The sequence below is a fragment of the Pezoporus wallicus genome, unplaced genomic scaffold (genome assembly GCF_028554395.1).
Source record: "Pezoporus wallicus isolate ANWC-B61680 ecotype Strahan unplaced genomic scaffold, APGP_CSIRO_Pwel_v1 contig_9052, whole genome shotgun sequence".
Classification (NCBI taxonomy): domain Eukaryota; kingdom Metazoa; phylum Chordata; class Aves; order Psittaciformes; family Psittacidae; genus Pezoporus; species Pezoporus wallicus.
This window is the reverse complement of record NW_026639751.1, coordinates 18,784-39,917: the sequence shown is the minus strand read 5'-3', so window position 1 is coordinate 39,917 and position 21,134 is coordinate 18,784. Positions and strand designations below refer to the sequence as shown.

At 47.5% G+C, this 21,134-nt stretch overlaps 1 protein-coding gene across 5 annotated transcripts in view; it reads left to right on the top strand.

Moving 5' to 3' along the window:
* The window catches only part of ACSL6 (acyl-CoA synthetase long chain family member 6), a 44,678-nt gene that overhangs the window by 19,298 nt on the left and 4,246 nt on the right, over positions 1 to 21,134 (top strand). For 3 of the 5 annotated variants that reach the window (XM_057415840.1, XM_057415838.1, XM_057415841.1), the window contains exons 4-18: positions 1,564 to 1,628; positions 2,164 to 2,265; positions 2,409 to 2,508; positions 3,017 to 3,195; positions 3,704 to 3,736; positions 4,528 to 4,579; positions 9,264 to 9,337; positions 12,207 to 12,419; positions 14,591 to 14,725; positions 15,788 to 15,922; positions 17,633 to 17,728; positions 18,511 to 18,583; positions 19,408 to 19,496; positions 20,060 to 20,176; positions 20,411 to 20,554. In XM_057415840.1, coding sequence (XP_057271823.1) covers positions 1,564 to 1,628; positions 2,164 to 2,265; positions 2,409 to 2,508; positions 3,017 to 3,195; positions 3,704 to 3,736; positions 4,528 to 4,579; positions 9,264 to 9,337; positions 12,207 to 12,419; positions 14,591 to 14,725; positions 15,788 to 15,922; positions 17,633 to 17,728; positions 18,511 to 18,583; positions 19,408 to 19,496; positions 20,060 to 20,176; positions 20,411 to 20,554 — 1,607 coding nt within the window. The remainder of the gene's footprint in view (positions 1 to 1,563; positions 1,629 to 2,163; positions 2,266 to 2,408; positions 2,509 to 3,016; positions 3,196 to 3,703; positions 3,737 to 4,527; positions 4,580 to 9,263; positions 9,338 to 12,206; positions 12,420 to 14,590; positions 14,726 to 15,787; positions 15,923 to 17,632; positions 17,729 to 18,510; positions 18,584 to 19,407; positions 19,497 to 20,059; positions 20,177 to 20,410; positions 20,555 to 21,134) is intronic. The other 2 variants (XM_057415843.1, XM_057415842.1) reach the window with 2 other exon arrangements.

The following is a 21,134-nucleotide window of genomic DNA, read 5'->3' as shown; positions in this document are numbered from 1 at the left end:
GCGGAGAATAACGCAGAGTCCCAAATGGTGAGGGAGGCTCAAAGGCTTAGGGAAGCTTAGAGAGTGTAGAGGCTGAGAGTGCAGGAGCCCATAAAAGTGTGGGTGTAGGTGCCCATTTGGACTTCAAAGGTTAACGGAGCATGGGAGACCCAAAAAGGAGCAGGAGGCCATCAGAATGTGGGAAGCCACAAAACTGTAGAAATCGGTTGCAGAGGCTGAAAGAATGGAGGAGGCACAAATAGTGTGGAGAGGCTGAAAAAGTGCTGGAGTCTCCAGGGGTACAGGGGGGCACAAAGAATAGAGAAACAAGAGTGGGAAACTGAAGGAGATATGATTGCTAAGGAGAAAGGGAGACTAAAAGAGAACAGGAGGACAGTAAAGTGCAGAAGCCTGTAGAGTGTAGAGTGTAAGAGAGTTTGGGAGGCCCAGAAACTATAGAGGACCATTACACGTGGGATGAGGGTTATTATTTGCAACATGCATTATTTTGCCCTTAATGCCATTGAATTTTACTGTGCAGCCTCGTGGTACTGCAAGATCCCTTTGCTGCCACTGGCAGATACCTTAATGTCCTGAATTCTGCAGCGTCAGGAAAGCTCATCGTACATTATTCAGTTCTGGAGTGTTTCTGAATTCATTACACAGGGCTGATGCGGGTGTACAACTGTGGAACCCAACAGAGCTCTTCCTCCGCTGCAGACACTGATAGCTATTTCTCCTTGTTGCTGCCTTTGCATCAGTTACTCATACAGCTTATAGCCCTGTATCCCACAACAGGGCAGGGCAAGGGCTCTGCAAGAAGCCCTTAGGGAGGCCGAGCATGGTATCAGTCCATCACCCTTACCCCACGATCGATGTTGTCATCAAAGAGCTCTTACACACTTGTGAGACCTCATTTCCCACTCGAAAAAGCCACGATGACTCTTCCCTCCTCTGCCATAACTATTTCTGTGTCTGCTGCTTATGATGTCCTGCCTTGTTGAACACAACAGTTTCACTGTCACATTACTTCTGGTGCCATCAAAAGCCTCAGTGGAATTGCAAATATTCCACCCCGCAGCACAGGGGTAGATAAATAACTCAGGAGGAGTTTGGAGGGATGGATCTCGTGCAGGTAAGCACTGTTAGCAAATGCATTAAGCATTTCCAGTATCGCTCCTGTCACATAGTGCTGTGCATCGTTTCCCCCTCCTCCAGAGCAGGCTGGGCTAAAAACAGCAGTTTTCACTTTGAAGTGTTTAAATCAAAAGGCAGCGAAAGCAGTGGGAGCTGCTGTTTGGGATGGCAGCCCTTGAATGCTTGCACTGCCTTCGGAGAAGGGTCTTTTAATGAGGCTGATGAGGGCAAACTGCCGCTGTCCCTGCTGCAGCCCAGGGAGGAGGATTGAAGGGGCTGGGGGATCCCAGCAGCTGGTCTCCATTAGCTGCACTCCTGTGAGCTCTGTCCCAGGAGTGAGAGTCAACCCTGGCAGCAACTGATTCACTCTCTGGGGGCTCTGCTGCATCCCTGCAGCGTGGTGCTGGGCAGCACCTTAACTGCATCATCTCTGCTTGTGTCTTCCAGAAAACGGCCCCTGCCTGGGTTTCAGGAAGCCAAATCAGCCCTACCAGTGGCTGTCCTACAAGGAGGTGAGCTGGGAATCATGGAATGGCTTGGACGGAAGGGCTTTAAAACTCATCCAGGGTCTCAGCACCTCAGCACCCTCACAGGGAAGAGCTTCTGCCTAAGAGCTCATCTCAGCCTCCCCTCTGGCAGGTTAAAGCCATTCCCCTTGCCCTGTCCCTACAGGCCCTTGTCAAAGCCCCTCTCCAGGTTTTATTTGCATGCACTGACCGGGAGGTTGCTGATGTGCTGATGTGTGAGGGCTGTTTCCCCAGCCAGGCACATCCCAGGTGTTATACAGGTGTGCTGGCTCTCAGGGACCACCTCAATGCCATTAGCCCGCACTTGACAGTGGCACTGACACACCCCAAATCCATGGGGCATTGCCAGACAGAAGTCAGCTGCTAGTCAGCTACTGATGGCTCACCATAATGTAGAACACTGGGCTTTTAGATAGCAAACATGAGAATCTGAGAGCCTCCCTGCGCAAGCTCAGAGTCCACTTAGTCTGGTATTGCTGATATTCATCTTTTATGTATTCTTTTTCTCTTCACGTTCCAGGTGGCTGAAAGAGCAGAAGCCCTGGGTTCAGGCCTAATTCAGCAGGGCTGCAAGCCATCCACGAAGCAGTTCATTGGGGTCTTTGCTCAGAACCGCCCAGAGGTGAGGTTATAAACTCAATTGATGCTGTATTAATAATGTTCCTGGCTTGTGAGCTTGCTTTAAACTTGAGGATTGTTCTCAAGTGGGTTAAATCTGTTCCCATAGCCCCTTTCTCACCTTCATGCTCTGATGTCCTCCTGCAGTGGATCATTTCCGAGCTGGCTTGCTACACCTACTCCATGGTGGTGGTTCCCCTCTACGACACCTTGGGTCCCGGAGCCATTCGTTACATCGTCAACACAGGTAAAGACAGAATTGATGTCCTCTCAGAAATCCCTCTGTGGCTCGGAATGGTTCATTTTCCTTTGCTTTCCACAAGCCAGGCCAGTTTGCTCATTGTCTTGGAGTCACCTAAGAGGTTCCTGGGGAGCTCTGTGTCCCCATGATGAGTCTGCACTTCCCATGTGCCCAGTCATGCACAGTGGTGGATGGGACTGCTCTGGTGGCTGTGGGAATTACTCCACGGCCACCCACTCCTGTGCTGCTTCCTATTGTGCCTCATAGATTTTTTAGCCCACATGGTGATCAATTTTAGCACATTGAACTGAATCCCAGCACAACCGTAGATGTCGGCTGCAGCTCTGGCACTGATTTAGATGAGACTAAATCACAGTGATTTCCTAGGAGAAATGTTTGTTATGCTCTGGGATTCCTGAGGTGAATTTCAGCACTGATGCAATGCTACGAGCCAGCAGCCAGTCTGGCCTTAGGAAACAGATGTGAACAGTCTGTCTGGGGCCTTTTCTTCCAGCTGACATCTCCACGGTCATTTGTGACAAGCCCGAAAAGGCCAGAACACTCCTGGACCACGTGGAGAGGAGAGAAACGCCGGGTCTGAGCTCCATCATCCTGATGGACCCCTTTGAAAAGGAGCTGACGGAGAGAGGGAGGCGTTGTGGAGTTCGCATCCAGACCATGCAGGAGGTGGAGGTCAGTGTGTGCTTCTTTCCTTTTACTCTGTTTTGTAGCAAACAAACAGGGACTTGTGAGCTGTGTGGCAGGTTCAGTGTCTGGAGAGCACAAAAGAGCAGCCTGTGGCTGATGATATTGATGCTCAGTGTGGCTGCCCCTTGGTGTGTAATTCCTTGTTGATTGGGGAGCCAACATTTCAAGCCTTCCTGCTCACAGAAGATACCACATACATGCTATTTAACACTGGGAAGGGAGGCTGCTGTTTGAGACACTGCCCTCCTACATGTAGTTACAGCCTTACACTGACGCAACAGTCTGGATCCAGCTCAAGCAATCCAAGCTCTACTTAAACCAAGGATGGATTGCAGTTAATGCAAGAAGCTTTGGATAGAGAAGATGACTTTTAAGTTACCAGCCACAGATGTTTCTGCTGCAGCTCCCCCTGTCCCTCAGTGGGTTATTAGCAAGTGGGTTACACCGCGGCAGTTGAAGTGGAAATCATCTTTGTTGCTTTAATCTCTTTCAGGACTGTGGCCGCGAGAGTCGCCATGTGCCCGTGGTGAGTGTTGATGTGCTGCTTCTCCCACTCACAGCTGCAGCTGGCTCCTATGTTTACTTCAGTGCCCAAGAGGGAAAGGTTTGATCAGGACTGTCAGTACCATCCACTGGGATCATAGAACGGTTTGGGTTGGAAGGGACCTGCAAAGCTCATCCAGTTCCAACCCCCTGCAATGAGCAGGGACACCTTCAACTAGATCAGGTTGCTCCACATCCAGCCTGGCCTTGGATGTCTCCAGGGATGGAGCATCCACCAGCTCTCTGGGATGTGCAGCATAAGCTTCCTACCCTCAGTTATAGGGTAGGAAGAGCTGAGATAGTTCATCCTTGCTGAACATCTCAATGACACAGTAATTAAATGCCATTGTTGAGCCAAACTCAAGAGATACTCCCGGAAACAGCTTCAGAAAGTTGTGTCCTGCTGAGTATCCCCAGCATTTATCAGGAAATGAATAAATTATCTCAGGTTTTCACACACACCTACAGGTAGAGATGCTGTCTTTGAAAATACTAGCAAGACAAAGACTCCATCACAGTCCTCTTACATTAAAGCATGCCCTTTTTGCACCTGGAACAAAACATAAGGGAGGAATAGAGTCTGCATCAGCTGAAGAATCCTGATAAAGACTATAATGATGGTCTTTACTATATGCCAAGGGGAAGGAGAGCTTTTTATGGCAGTGTTGAAACAGAACTGGTTTGATCTTAAAGTTTATACAATGACAAGAGTCTGCCATTGACCTATCTGCTTTTGATTGATGTGATTCCCTTATTCTCCTTGTGCATTTCCAGCCTCCTCGACCAGAAGACCTCTCAATTGTCTGTTTTACTAGTGGCACCACAGGTAAAAAAAGAGACATTTTAATCTCAAAATCTTAAGACTAGATTTTTAAATGAATTATTAATACCATCTTAATATGTGCCAACTTGATGTTATACTGATATAGCAATGATATTTCCATGCATTTTTAATGTTTAAGGATATATGTGTATATACCTGTCTGTAGGCTGCAAATTACAAATACTGGTATATTTATTTTTCACTTGCATTCCATGATGTACACTTCTGTAGAATCATTTTCCAGTTGTCTGGAAATCTGTGCCCTGTTTCATCCTCTGTATCCTAAGCACACCAGTGTCCCCAGCCCCAGCTTGCTCGTGTGTTGGCCATGGGGTACCACACTGCTGGTACTCGTGAGCCACTGGCCCCTTTTTCTCAGTGAGGAGCAGCATCGTTTCCCTGCCTGTTCTTAGCAGACACAGCTTTCCCCTCTCTCCAGACCCTGATTTTCATACAGTTTGCAGGAATTTCCTGCTCTTGAGAACTTACCTGCAGAAAGAGACCAAGCTCTTCCAGGTTCACCTCTGCTCTTGGTGTTGCCCAACGCTTGGCCCTAGCCCAGAGCATCCTTGATTTGGCCTCCACTGACCAAGGCAAGCAGAAGATGCTGCTTGACACCAAGCTGCCCTCCAGGAAGGGGAGCTGCTTGTGCTGCTCAGCCTGCAGAGAGCAAAGGCTGAAGATGAGGCTGGACAAGAGGGGACATCTTCATCTTCCACCTCCTGGAGAAGACCTGTACTGCAGGTCAGGTAGGCAACTGCTTTATCAACTCCAAATGCAAACTCAAAATGTGTTAAAAGGCTTTAGGGATTTTACCTTTGCTCTTAGTTTTGAGGTCCGGGCACTTCGGGGTACCCCAGGGCAGTGCACGGTGTGAAAGGAGCCTGAACTCTGCTCTGTCTTAGCACTGGGAATCCCTAAGAGGAAAAGATTGATCCCAGTGCAGGGTATGGACATCACAGCCCGTGGGCTGGGAGCACCGGCTCTGCCAGTGCAAAGTGGCAGGACACAACGTGGAATGGCAGGAATCCAGAGGAGCTGTGCCTGCAGACACAGTGGGGCACCATGTGTTTGTGTGGCTTTTAAAGGGCAGAGCAGTGATTTCTTTTCAGGTCATGTTTTTGTCAATATTTTTAGTTCTAAATCAGACATTCTGACCAGAGAAGGGGTTTGGTTTTTCTGTTCCCAAACGCAATATCCTGGGCTGGCTCCTGACTTTGTGCTGTTCTTAGGAACATGCCTGAAGTTACAGAAATAGGACAACCAGGGAGCATTTTGCTTTCTCCCATCCGAATCCGAGATTCCTTATCCTGCACATCATTTCCTAACAAAACACTCACAGAGCAATGCTTTGTGAGCCATCAGCCCAGCCTCTGCTGCTGGAGGACTTTGCACATCACTTCACGCCTTTTCCAGGGGTTGTATCAGCGCTCTGATCTGTCTTCCATGTTGTGTTTTGATCTAAAAGGTTTGGCTCTTTATATAGCACATGCCAAGCTATTTTTAATGACCAGATTTAGACTTTTCTTCCAATGGATGTGTTCTCAAGGGCTTTTTCAGTCCTCAAAGGCTCTAAATCCTTTTGTATGGTGTGAAACAAACCTCAGCTGGAGAGTTTGTAACCTGGAAATTGTAGAATGGGAAATAATTTCAGCTGTTTATAACGAATCCCAGAAGTGGTCTTTATTGTCTGCTTTCCTTTGATAGGATCAGATGCCCAAAGGCCTGCCCTGGGAGAGGCTGACACTGCTGAGCTCAGATGACAAGATGTCAAGACCAGCTTTCATTGTGGTACCCAGGAATCATCAGCACTCAGAAGTGGGCCAGAGGCACAGAGATGCCCCCAAACCACCAGAGAAGCAAGCTGTCATTTCCTCAAGGATCCACCTCGAACCCATTGGATAAAAACTGCTTCCCAGTGTTTCCTCACAGCCTGTCAGTGCATATCCCTGTGTGCCGGAGGAGAGGAGCGCCTGCATCCCAAAGTGCTGACGGATCACACCACTGAGTCAGTGCCGGAGCTGCTGCTCGGAAGACCCATTTAGCAACATGGAAAAGGTTCTTCTCTTGCTTATGAGAGCTGCCAAACCAGCCTGGCACCAAGACAAGGAGAAACTGCCATACCCGGGCTACTACCTGGCCCTGTTCCGTAACGGGACACTCACAAGGAGTGTCTGGATGAGGGAATTCAAGCTTGAGAGCAGTGTTACAGGTCTGGCATTAATTTATTTTAAAGGGAAAGCAGTATCACTGCCAACCTTTTCATCTCAAAGTGGTAGTTCTGGGAAGGGGCTCGTAGCAAGAGGGATCCCTTTTGTTGGTTGCTCTTACAGCTACTAAAGAAAGTTGGAATTTGCAGGAATCCCCCATCCCAAAGAGCTGCAGCTCCCATGGGAGCATGGTTTGTTCTGGAACACCTCTGTCTTTGATGCAGATTCAGTACCTCTGCTCAGAGCACCATGGCACGCCTGCAGCAGTGCGAGCATCATGGGTCCTTCCTCTGTGTCCTGTTTGCAGGATCCTGGACAGGCTGTGGTCTCAATGGTGCCAAAGCACATCAGTGGTGTTAGAGGTGGGATGATACAGGAGTCTGAGTTAAAAGCACCCGGGAAGCTGTGACTGCCCCATCCCTGGCAGTGCTCAAGGCCAGGTTGGACACAGGGGCTTGGAGCAAGCTGCTCTAGTGGAAGGGGTCCCTGCCCGTGGCAGGGGTTGGAACTGGATGAGCTTTAAGGTCCCTTCAACCCAAACCAGCCTGGGTTTCGATGAAATCTTCCAGGAGAAGGCTGCAGAGCTGTGCCAAGGTGCAGGAGCCAGATCTGCCATTGGTATAGGTGGTAGGCACAGTTTTGAACTTACAAGCCAGTACTGAGCACATCCTCCTCACTGTGTGTGACCTGCTGGTGCCAACATGGAAGAACTTGTGTTATGCTGCGAGAGTCCGGCTATGGATAGAATTGCCAGGGCTGAGCATATGTATTTGGCTAAATACAACTAACAAGTGGTTTCTGGATCAAGCAAAATTGGTTCAGGGAGATTTCCTGACATCTGGATCCATGTGTGCTGTGAAAATAAGGGCCTGTAAATGAAACCTGCCTGTATGAGCTGGTGCTACAAGCCTGAGGTACAACACGTTGGGGCAGGAGCCTAACCTAACATCAGTACGGCAAAGCTGTCAGCCCCAGCTTCACCTCCAAGCTTCGGATGAGGATGAGTATGAGAGTAAAATATCCCCTGTGCACCCTGTTCATCTGCAAGGATTTAGGACCGAGTTGCTCCCAGGCACTTGGGACACCAAGCATGGGGTTTCAATAAAATACACTGTGTTCAAAACATCCTGATTTAGTGCAATAAATGCCTGCAATGATGACTACTTCTGCTTGGGCCTTTATTTAACTATTGGCACAAAGCTGAGTAGAGGCAGTGGCAGGGAACAGGCAGGGCACAGGGATCAGCAGCGAGCTGGGCTGTGCCACGTGGGTGCCAACAGACCCCAAACCAAGAGGATTAAGAATATCTTCCTGTGCTGAAACCAATTCACAAAACACCGCTGCTCCCTTCCTAATCTGAGGAAACCAGGGCGAAATCTCTGCTGGGTTATCGTTTTGTTGTATCCATCATTAGCTGTAACAGGATTGCAGAGCTCCTGGGGTATCCCAGTGCTGGGGCTACGCAAGGTACCTACTGGCAAAGCTCCTCTGATCAGCTTCCGCATGGCATAGCAGGAGCTACGCTGCAGTGGTGTGATTGAATTAAACCAATCTGCTTAAAAGCACGCTGGGGAGAGAGAGGCTGGCTCCGTAATCTTGATTCGAGCTGACCTGCACCTTCTTTTCAGCAATAAACCCTCTGAGGGTGATGGAAAGGGACAGTGCTGTGGCAGGAGGATGTGCAGAGTCCTCTGAGCCAGCACTATAAGCAGGGAGTTTCGGATGGAACCCTTGGCTCTGGGTGGTGGAGATTTCAGTGTCTGCCGCGTGACAAACCCAGTATTTTGGTGTATGAACAGATATGAAATGCAAAAGAGAGAAAAGAGGGTGAAAAAGCAAATACTGACAGTGTGGAGGTGAATCGCTGCAGGCGCAGTGCCCAGCACTGCACTGGGATGTGGCTCCCTTATGGGCTCAGTGCTGTCTCCACCTCTGCTCTGCTGCTGGCAGCATTAATGACTTCCCTTAATCACAGTCTCACAGGGCCTTCTTGTAGCCTGATTTTTACTGTGTGTTGCCCATTTCCTGCAGGGATAACAGGGTTATGAAGTGCATGGGCTAGGTAAGAGCTTGACAGCTTTTTAAATAGGCTTTCTTGGTACTGAAGATCATTCTTAGCCAAAATCTGTGTGAAAGAAATCCCATTGGAGAGGCTGGGAGCAGCCAGCGCGGTCTGACAGCCGTGCTCATCGAACTGCTCCATCCGAGCGCTCTCACAAATTGCAGTTGGGTTGTTTCTGATGGAAAGTGTTGTTCAGTCTCCAACAGAAATACTTGCGCTTACGGTATCACTTTATGACACTCTGAGTGCTGCACTAAATGCTGTTGGTGCAGGCCACTGCACGGAGGTGACTGAGAAAGTTACGGTTTCAAATGCAGAATTTAACGGTTTAACCATTTCTGTTGCCTTTATTTTTGTTGAGCTTTTGGAAGTTTCCCTGCTGCTCATCTGCCAAATCTCTCTCTGTTTCCCGCAGGGAACCCCAAAGGTGCCATGCTGACCCACGGGAACGTGGTCGCGGACTTTTCGGGCTTTCTGAAAGTGACGGAGGTGAATACCCTGCTCTAGAAAACACTGCCCCATGCAGGGGGTTGGGGGGTTAAGCTGTGTCCTGCATGGGCTTTGTGGAAAGGAAAGGTGCCTTTGCAGATGAGAGGTGAAATTTCTCTTACTCGCAAGGCCAAATCCATAGAAACGGGAGCGAGTCTGAATTTAGAGCACTGGAGGGCATTAAATCCCCTGTCCAGCACTGGCTCCTTGGCTCTGTAGGGCACAAAGTGCTTCTGAGGAGCAATGTTAGCTCGTGCAAACCAATTCATTAACGCCTTTTGAAGAATAAGGAGAGCAAACGAGCACTGTGCAAGTGGTGCTTGGAAAAGCGTAGAGGGTCTGCTTGTGCTCTTTGTGTCCCACTGTGCCCACACAATGTCCTCACTCACTTAAACCTCTCTGCTTATAAAGTACGTATGTATATATATAAAAGAATATAGAAGTTTTTTACAAGAATGATTAATTTCATTGGTACCAAAGTATATCTTACTTTCTGTAATACCTGTTAAAAAAGCATAGCGCTGGCCAAGTACCTGTATAATGTTCTAGGCAATGCATAAACTCGTGTTTAGAAATGATACAGGAAGCAGAATTGCTTTAGCACAGCATGCTAAGGACCTAACAAATACACAGAATCTATTTTTTGTAGTAAACAGGCAATTCCATAAAGCAGTGATGTACACACGGGTGGACAATAAGTCACCTTCTACCCTTTGCTGGTGTTACTGTTGGTGGTGAAAATGCTGCAGCCTAGTTATCCTAATCCTTGAACTTTCGTAGATTTCCAGACCTGTATTGTAAGGAATGTGATGTGAGGAGTCCCTCTGAACTCATGCATTCGAGTATTTGCAGGGCTGTGACTCCAGTAATTCCCAGTATGAAATGCCAACAGCTTGCTGCAGCCTCTGGGCTGCACAGCACGGAGCTGTCATTGGCATCAGAGGCAGTGAGATGCTCAAATGAAAGCTGGTGCATATAGGTCTGAGCTTCAAAGGGCAGGACCATTTATGTTGGAAGAGAACTGGTTTAGAGGGAGCTGGGGCAACTCAGCAGCTTCCAGGACTGGCCCACAGAAATGGATTCAGTGTTTGTTGATGGCAGTGAGATACTTTGGCAATGAGATACTCTGATTACTCTTGGAGGTATCAGATGGAGACAGAAGTCTGGTGTAAGTGGCTGCACATTCAGTCCCCAGAGTGGTGCTGGTGGGAGTGCAAATGCCTGTAGCCGACCCACACAAGTAGGGCAACGCTAACCACAGAAATGCAATGGAACAAAATGGAACAGATTTGGAAGCAGTAAATCACCAAAATCGAGATACATAAAGCTGAGAAGAGCTGCAGATCTGCTGCTCACACACTCCTGTGCCAGTTTTGCTTAGTTCAGGGATTCTGATCAATAGAACAGTTTTTGAAGTGACCCTAGAGCTCTTATAAGGCTGTTCTCAGATGCTGAGAAGCTGTTTTCATTCTGCATTTAACTGGACACCTGTGCCAACTGTGAGGCACTATTCAGTGTCATCACTTTGGTCTGATTTAAAACAAAACCATTTATGATCTGGGCACATAAAGCGGCGTCAAAGACAAAAGCAGCACAGCGAGTGATGCTAATGGGTTTACATTCCTGTGCTTGCAGAAAACGAGGCCAACCTGAAATAATGTATAATCAGATCTGCAGCTCCTAATGGCTTAATTCAGGCTGACACAGGAAATCATATGAAATGGGGTGCTGAAAACACCCATATTGTCAATCGCGTTTGACTTCACTAGGTAACGGGTGGGAGAACATCCCACAGTCTGACTTGCCCAGATTTAACTCCAATAAGATATTCCCTAAGGAAGTATCTCCTGTGCCTCCCTTCAGTGCTGTGTCCCAGGCCATGGGTTATCCATTCCATCACAGCAGTGGAGATAAAAGTGGGTATAAACTGCTAATACTGTGGGCTAATAGATTTTATACCCATTTTCCTCTAACCACTGGCCTTGGGGCAAGTTACTGGGTAATCAGGCTTTCAGGTTTTCTTATCTGTAATGTTCTAGCAAGCCTTACCCTTGGAAAGGCAGGCAGTAAAGCAGGTAGGGCATGGGTTGAGTAAGGCTCCCGGGGCCTGTGTTTGTTCCAGCCTGTGAGAGAGTTAAAACCCTGGCAAACTGAAGACTTTGGTAACTATTTCTGGCATAATTTGTCCAGCTTTCCCCCCTCCCCACACCTGTCTGTGGGGCAGTGATAATGCCCTTAAAATTCCACTTTAATCACTTCAAATGACAAGAAACACTAACAGAAGTCATTAATTTTTGCAGCTGAAAAACAGTCATTAATTTTTCCCACCTATTCTGATTCAAACCAATGATTAACCAAAGGAAAAGGAGGAAAACAAAATGATAGCTTTGACGCTAGTAACACTGTGATCTCCGCTGGGCTCCGTGCAATGGGGAATAGGGATGTGCTGCGGAGCGTTCCCGGGAGGCTCCTGCAGGTTTGCACCAGGATCCCGCGGGTCTGCGCAGAGCTGAGGGCGCGAATCCTGGTCTCGGCACCTCCTGGTAGAAAGCAATGGATAAAATGGGATTCTCTGTCAGGGTGAGCCTCCGTTTCCAGCGTGAGCTGTGTGGATGCAATGCGCCTTCCGCCACGGAGAGACCTCTCCGCTGCCCTCTGTGTACATCTCCGTGCTCTTTACTCCTGCTAACCGAGCTTCATTGACGCTATGGCTTAACGCTTCACTTTGTGCGCTGCTCCCTTCCTCTCTTGACAGTCTTTACCCTTTTGCTCCTCTGGTGCCATTTTTCTTTTTATTGTTTTATGACTTTCTTGTTGTCTTCCTGTCAGTGTTTCTTTCCTTTCTGTCTCCCATGCCCTTCACCTGCAGAAAGTGATCTTTCCGAGACAGGACGATGTGCTCATCTCCTTCCTGCCTCTGGCTCACATGTTTGAACGAGTTATACAGGTAAGAAACCTGCCTGAACTGACGAGGCCTCGTGGGGCTCCTTGTGTTTTCTTCCAGAGTCAGTGGTCTCCTACTTGTGAGGATGTACACATTTCCTATTTGCCTTTAGCACACATGTTTGAGAGAATGGTACAGGTAAGGTCCTGGTGTCAGAGGAAATCATCCTTTTCCACACCGAAAAAATCCCTATAAAATGAATACAATACTAAGTAACCAGCGATGTCCTGTAGCACTAAAAAAGCTTGTACTCCAGAAGTGCCATGTGCATAACACCAGGGTCCCATCTCTGGTCTCAGTGACCTTGCCGTGAGTTCAGAGCAATTCCAGGACAGCTTCCCAAGCTCTTCAGCTTACGCTGGTGTCTTTGAGGTTGGAAACCAGCCCTTTGTCCATGAGCAGAAACTGCTACTTGCACAGTTCTGGGGGCAGCTTTTCAGAGCACTTTGGGATGAGGTATCAGGGGAGCAAGAGGATAATTTTGTGCCATTTTCCACATCAGCTCAAAGCCTTTTATTGCATAAATAACCAGCTCTGCAGAAAACTTGCAGACACTGAGAAAGAGGAAACCAAGATGGTGATGTGCCACTCGTGATCCTCCTGGCAGGGCAGCGTTCGGTGGGCATGAGCTGGTCCGTGTCCCCTGGAAACAATGGCAAACAGCAGTGCTGACTCAGGCCAGCCTGAGAACTGACTTCTCGCATCTCCTCCTGAAAAGCCAGGTGAAGACCTGTGCTGCAGTCGGGCTGTCAGGCACACCGGCTGAGATGATCACATCGGTTCTCCTGGCCTGAGAACCTGCAAACTAAAACCTGGTCCAGTGCGTGCAGGTTGGACCTGGATTCAGTTGCAGCTCTGTGCTTTCTCAGGGGTGATTGCTTTTGAGCCAGACAAGCATCCGAGTATAAACTCTGCTTCTTAGTTAACACAGGTGCCAGAAGTAATATGTTCTGCCCTGTTAAAATACTTGCAAATTGGAAGTGAAAGTCCACTGAAGGTTTGGTGAATCACAGCACAGCCTTTCTTCCCTGGCAAGGCAAGCTGGTCAGTGTGCCACCCCTATAATTCATCTGATGAGGGAGAAAAAACCATGAGAACCGTTTGAGATCCCCTTGTTTCACAGGATGTTGCTGTATTGAAACAGGCTCCAGAGGATGCTCAGCTTTATCCTCCCTGCTAAAAAAGCTCATTGATATGAAGGTTTTTCCCCAAAGGGATAAAGAATCATTTTCAAAAGCATTCGGAACAGCAGCACTGCGTCAGCTTCCCCAGTTTTACCCACACCATCAGTTCCTGGAACTTACAGTGAAAACTATACACATACATTCTTTAAAGCTAAAATTTCTATTTATAATCCCCACTGATTATATTTTCCTTGTTTTTCAATTCCCGTGCATGTGCAGCATGGAACGCAGATTCAGCAGTGTACTGGTCATTAACCACATCACATGTGGTTTCAGTTGGACACACTCTCTGTTGGCAGAGCAGTGAGAGCACTGCAGTTAGTGTTAGGGATAATTAGGAGTACCACAGAAAGACTTAGGTGTGTCTTAAAGGAGTTTTAATGGTTTAGTTATATGGGGGAGACAAGTGCACCAAAGGGAGCTGATGTTCTCAGTCGTCTATGGGGTTACTGATGACCAGGGCTCCTCACACTCTATCCTGCATATCCAGCTCTATTCTGATCCAGTGAAAGTGGCCCGTCTGCTTTCCGAGCACAAAACCTTCTGGATCTGTAGTTTCCATACAAGTTGAGCACCTTTTATGAAGGGGGCTTCTGTTTCTGGGATACGGGATCAGGCACTGTACCTCTAACGTAGTACATTGTTGTATTTAAACAGAGCTAAAGTATTAACACCTAAAACCCGGGCGCTGCTCAGTGTTTTACAGTGTTTCTTAATATCCCTTTCTTTATTGACAGTAGGTGCTCATGCTGTGAGCTGCTGTGGTAGGCCTGGCCTTAAAGGAGAAGTTCAGGCCCAGAATCTGACCATAACTCGGACTTCTCCATCCCTGTATGCAGGGGATGAAGGGAATTCCCTTCCAAACCAGCTTTGGTTCCCTGTTCTTCCAGAACCAGTGGCAAATTTGGTGGATGCTGAATTGCCAGTACTGAAATGCCCAGAACTATCTGGATATTTCTGTTCAGTGCAAAATTTACTGTTACTTTTTTATGTAGTTCTGAAGCCCCATTTTTTGTCATATTGGAAAGCAGGATTTTAGGAAAGGCATTTCTGTGCTTGGGGGGGCTGCTCTGCCATGGGAATTAAAGGCAGGGATATGACACATGTTCCTTTTCCTCCCATCAGTCTGTAGTGTACTGCCACGGAGGGCGCATCGGGTTCTTCCAAGGCGATATCCGCCTCTTATCTGATGACATGAAAGCGTTGCGCCCAACCATCTTCCCCGTTGTGCCGCGGCTGCTGAACAGAATGTATGATAAGGTGAGTGGAACTTGGCTCTTTCTGTGTCAATAAAGTTCATGTCCCTCTAGGACTTATGTGAAAGAATCCCCTCAGTCACAGAGATCTCCTGAGCAGACGATGCTGTTTCTGCCTTACTGCTAACACACTCTTACCCTGTGTAAGTGACAGGGCTGCTCCAATGTGTAAGGTGATTTATGCAGACTGCTGACACGGATTAAATCCCTCCGTATCAGCCTCATTCCCTGTTCTCACTGAGGTTACCAGTGACATTTCCAGAGATGAGGGATGTTTTCATCCCAGAAACACTGGTCAAACCTGGCTGCGTGAGGATTCTTTGTGCCCTTCAACCAGTTTTGGAAGCTGGGCCTCTATTCCTGGTGGCAATGACACCTGAAAATCAGGAGCTGCAAACAGACTATGAGGATTTAGGTGGTGTCCATGTGGGGTGGATTTTGGATCTAGAAATCTTTGTATCTAAGAGATAGTCTTGGAAGGTGTTAAGGACACATCTGGTCATGTTAAATCTGTTTGACCAGCTGGGAATATTTACTCCTCTGCAGACTTACCCTCTAAACATGAGCTCAAGCACAAGCTACTGGTGTAATTTTCCCCCAGGGTCAGGACTGCTGGATCAGGGGTTCTGGTTCCCCAGTAGAGGGATGGGCATTGCGGGTTTCTTGTTTGTGGAGATGTAGTACGTGCTGGTGTGTGATGAAGCTCAGGTCAATGCAGCCCCCATCACCTCCTCAGCCAGCAACGAGACCTGCTCCAGTAGTCAAGTTGCTCATTCCCAGCTGCTCAAATTGTATGATTTCATTGAATCCTATCATGGAAATCATATAGAAGTAGCAGTCATGTAAATGCAGCCAACTACCATCCCCTCTGTTTTATCTCCCAGGGAAACACCACGTACAATAGCACACGGAGTGAGACAAACCACTCCTCTATATCCCCACTAACAAAGCCCCACGTAGCCTCATTTAACAGTACCACTAACATCACTGCACCCTACCTGCCAGCAGCAGAGCCGGGTGCTGTGATGGTAAGAGCAGCTATTGATGCTCTCTCTGTGTGCTGCAGATCTTCAGCCAGGCAGACACATCCCTCAAGCGCTGGGTTCTGGAGTTTGCTGCAAGAAGGAAAAAGGCTGAAGTTCGAAAGGGGATCATCAGAAATGACAGCTTGTGGGATAAACTGTTCTTCAACAAAATACAGGTAAGGCATTTAAGAAGTGAGGCTAAGGTCAAAGAGCTCTCATTTCTTCTAGCAGTGATTGGTGTTCCTTAAAGTCAACGTGGTCCACTAGCCTTATGATGAACTGCAGGCAGTTGTACCACTAGTGAATAGCAGACTGAAAACTGAATAGAGACAGGAGATGGAGCACAGTTTATTGTTCCACTGACTTTGGCATTAACTTTTGCCACGTTTGGTTTTATTTATATATTTCTTTTTAAACAGCATGCATAAGATACCAAAATTTACATCAAATCTATCTCTGTCTCCTCTCAATGGGAATGAAATTCAGGAAGGTGGGCATGGAAAGAGGAGTATCTGATCAATGAGATGTTGCTTCAAAGTTTTCTGCAAATTCTCTACAGATAAGACTGGATTTAGGGTTGGGTTTCAACTGGGCATATTAATAGAATCACAGAACCCCAGGCTGGTTTGGGTTGGAAGGGACCTTAAAGCTCCTCCAGCTCCAACCCCTGCCACGGGCAGGGACCCCTTCCACTAGAGCAGCTTGCTCCAAGCCCCTGTGTCCAACCTGGCCTTGAACACTGCCAGGGATGGGGCAGCCACAGCTTCTCTGGGCGCCCTGTGCCAGCGCCTCAGCAACCTCACAGGGAAGAGCTTCTGCCTAAGAGCTCATCTCAGTCTCCCCTCTGGCAGGTTAAAGCCATTCCCCTTGGCCTGTCCCTGCAGACCCTTGTCCAAAGCCCCTCTCCAGATAAAAACTCAAACCTGCTTTTTCCCCTATGAAAACAAGAAAAGAGCATAAAGAAAAATCCACCTGTAAATCATGGCTTAACACTAAGGAAACAAACACAAATGCCCTGCTGTGTGCTATGCATCTCCTCATTAAAAAGGGACTAAATTGGCTTTAACCCAGGGGTTTGGGCTCTCTGCTGCTCCGGGAGGCTCTGATTGCTTCATTTTTCTAATCGGATAACTTACCTTGGAGACATGCCACTTTATTTTTAACTAAAGAAACCGACTGCACTTTTTGCCTGCGGATTAGCTGTCCTCAGCATGCACACACCAGAGTTCACATGGTGCTGCCGGGCGCGCAGACACGAGGCAAGCCGGGCTGCATATTGATTCAAGCTCTGGCGAGACCGGCAGGCTCAGTCCCTTCTCTTCCTTTGTGCTGGGCTTTCTTCTTCTAGAATAAGAAAAAGGAAATGAAGGGGGGAGAAGGAAGTAGAATGTGACAGAGGAGGTGATGTAGCACCCTCCCGAAATGTTTGAAGGTCATCTGCCTGAAGAAAGGGACAGTGTTAGTTTAGATGGCTTGGGAGCCTATTCATTAAAGCTGATGAGGTGCAAAGAGCACTGGAGGGGAAGGGGTTTGGTTTGTACCCCACAGTTCCCCAGAGCAGATGCTGCTCATCCTGCCAGAGATGGGGGACTTTCATCTCCATGTGTTGAATGGTTTACTCTTTAGGCACTGTATTTGCCTGCAAGGGGGAGTTATTGCTTTTAAGATTTAGTTGGATTTATCCCTAAGGAAAGGTTCAGAGCTGGTTCGTATTCATAGACTCACAGAATAGTTAGGGTTGGGAAAGACCTTAAGATTTTCCCTGCCTCTATTCTAGACAGAGTGCCTGCGCACGCGCTGTACAAGCAGTACTCACAGGTGCTGCTGGCTTTGCCACCTGCAGTAACCTGTGATGCTTTCCTCCCTTTTCTCCCACTATCAAACAGGCAAGCCTTGGTGGGTGCGTTCGAATGATCGTCACGGGCGCTGCTCCTGCATCTCCAACCGTGCTGGGCTTCCTCCGTGCAGCCCTTGGGTGTCAGGTGGGCTCATGATGCTGCTTGGATGTGTTTGCTCACTGCGAGCTGGGAAACGCACTGCCTTTAAGAGAGAAGATGGGTTAGAACCTCAGAGCTGTGTTTAGGGCAGCTTTGTCAGGACTGGGCCAAGAGCAGCGTGTCCCTGGCGCTGGAGCAGGAGCCCTTCCTGGTAGCCCTGGAAGGGAGCAGCAGGCAAGAGCTGCTTGTGCTGCAGGCAGCTGTCAGAAAAGAGCACGGACTCATCCCAGCTGCTCTCAGCACTTAATTGAGTATGTGCAATTAAATATACTGGTGCATGTGCTCAGAACTTCGTTACGTGAGCTTTATTCTATATATAAATGGAGAAAGATAATCTTCAGAGGGCAATTTAACCCACTTAAGCTGTCCTCTGTGTTATTTCTCTTTGACAGGAAGGCCAGGGCAACTACAAGGCCTCATTGAAGAGCCTAAAATTAGGCAAAATTTATGTAAAAGGTGTATTTTCAAAACATCCCACAAAAATCCCTTCCCCCCCCCCCAATAAATTCCTCTCATAAAGTAATACACTCCTTGACTCAAAAGCTAAGAGCTGAACTTGCCTTCTCACTACTTCAACTCTACAGAGACAATTCACAGTCATGTCAGTGAAATATTGGATATGGTAAGAGCCAGGGAAAGTGTCCCATGTAAAACGTGCTCCTGTCATTGCAGCTCCAGGGGTGCACAGCAGAAAGCAATGCTTAGAATCTTACTGTGTATTAGTGAAGCCCTCTGTGCTGTTTTAAAGATACCCCTTTCTTTGCCAGGTTTACGAAGGTTATGGCCAAACAGAGTGCACAGCTGGGTGCACCTTTACAACCCCAGGTGACTGGACATCAGGTAACGATTTCCTTCCATCCTTTCCAGAGAGAAAAGAAAAGATTTCTTTAGGGAATTCAGGACTGTAACATCACAGGGTGCTATTGGCATTCAGCACGGTGTGACTGATCTGCAGCAAATACGGTGCTCTTGGAACTGTCATTAGGCCAGGATGACTGCACAGGGATCAGATGCTGGGCACGTTTGCCTAGGGAGGTTTGGAATTGTCCCTTAGGATGCTCTTTGTGACACCCTTATCTCTGCACTGCTGGTGCTGTGAGTCCTCTCTAGAGCACTGGAGGGGAATTCAGATGAATGTTTGTTAGAATGAAATGCTGGAACAGTGAAAAGGTGGATACATTTGTGGACTTAGTGAGCAAAGCCAGGCTTTGAATAGAGACCCACCACTATGCAATACTTTCTGTATTTCAGGCTTTCAAAGCTTCTGAATCTGGACAAAATCACATGAAAATTGGCACTAAGCAGGGTTCAGATAATCCTAGAATCCCAGACTGGTTTGGGTTGGAACTTCTTCCTTATATTTTCTCCTAAAATGGTGAGAGTCCAAAGCTTTGCGTGCTTTTGTAAGGAAGTCAGCTTAAACAAGGGATTAGTCCCTTACAGGTAATGGAGACATGGTTTGTATCTCGATATGTTTGAAAACAGGGTTTATACCCAAAGTTTGGGTGTTTAGTCTCAATAACACAAAACCTTAACAAGGAAATTATGGCTGCTTGGAGACACACTTCCTGCTAGAACATCCAGTGTACCTACAACTATGCAAGCGACTGCTATCTACTGTTTCTAGGACTGATGACAAGTGACTTGGTAACTTTGCTTTCCAGGTCATGTAGGAGCTCCTTTGCCCTGTAACTTAATCAAACTGAAGGATGTGGAAGAGCTGAATTATTTTGCTTCCAAAGGAGAAGGAGAGGTAGCAAATCACATTTTTTATATCAAATCCTTGCTAGCTAACACTGTGTTAAGTACTTATGCAGTTACAGAAGCATTTTACCTCTGTAAGGCACATGCTTGCTGATGTGCTATATACTGCAATTGGGGAAGGAAAACATCAGTTCAGCAGCAGAGCAGCAAAGCATTAGTTAAAGAGGGGCTGTGGCAGTACTGCCAGGCAATGCCCTGACTGATTCCTTTCCCAGCTAAGATGGAATTAATTAGTTCAGCTAAGAAAAGCTGAATTGCTCTGATTTCCACATTGCTGTTATTTCTGTATTGCACATAAATTGCGCTTACTGAAATAACGTTGGGGGTGTTTTTCGCTGCAAGCTGGCTGCAAATCAGCTTTGAGCAAATCAGTTTTGCAAGCCCCACTTCATAGCTCCTAGGTAATTTTATAGCACAGTGCATTTAATTCCACGGAGCACAGTCATTAAGCCAACCTTTAACATATGTCAGTTTTAGTGAGCTGCTATTTAGCTTGATGGCAATTTACAGCAAAATAATACAACGATTTCTCTGCAACTCTGTGTTTTGCAGATATGTGTGAAAGGACCAAACGTTTTCAAAGGTTATCTGAAGGATGAAGAGAAGACAACGGAGGCGCTGGACCAGGAGGGCTGGCTTCACACGGGGGACATTGGGAAATGGTTACCTGTGCGTGCCAATCAGAATCTTAGTTCTTATGTCAATTGTAGGATCCTATTTAAATTTCCGAGTACTCAACTTACATTTCCAAGCAGATCTGCCTTTACAGAGGATTAAGTTTATGTTTTACAGAATAAGTCTGATATATCAGCGAAGCGCTTTCTGGCCATGTAAAGAGCTCTGTTAAAACCAGCTTACTGAGTCTCTGTGATTAAATAACCTCTCATTCCTTTCTCCTCACAGAACGGGACGCTTAAAATTATTGATCGGAAAAAGCACATATTTAAACTTGCTCAGGGAGAATATATTGCACCGGAGAAGATCGAGAACATCTATATCCGCAGTGACCCTGTTGCCCAGATCTATGTCCACGGAGACAGCCTGCAGGTAAAAACGAAGCTTTCCCAAGGTCTTGCTTTGCTCTGTGTAAGTAGAAGGCAGAGAGCCGGGTGTGAGCGAGGGGAAAGCGTGAGCGGATCACGTCAGGTTTTCACCCTGGTGCCTCCCTCCTGCTGTGGAGCTGGCTGCCAGCCATGCAGTGGCATAAGCAGCTTGGAGGATGCTGTGGCTGAAGATCAAGCCTTTAAAGTTTGCTTCAGTGTCACCCTTTGGGTCCCTAATGCCCTCCTTTGCCACCTTGCCTGCGGTAAGCCAAGAGAAGGCAAAGTCACTGCTGCTCCACAGCCACTGCCTGCACATTTTGACCAATCTTGTCCCATTTCTTTGGCTATTTATGCAAACATGTACAGCTTCTGGAACCATTGTGATTCATCCCTCCATATTCGTTGCCCACAAGCACAAGGCTTCCCTTGGCCCAGGATTTTGCCTGAGGCTCACAAGCCTATGGATTGAACATGTATAGTCACAGGGAACCACTTTATCTGAGGAAAAGGCACAGACACCCAAATATGATGGCGAGTTAGTCAATCATTGACATAATTACACAAGAAATGACAAACACGTAGCA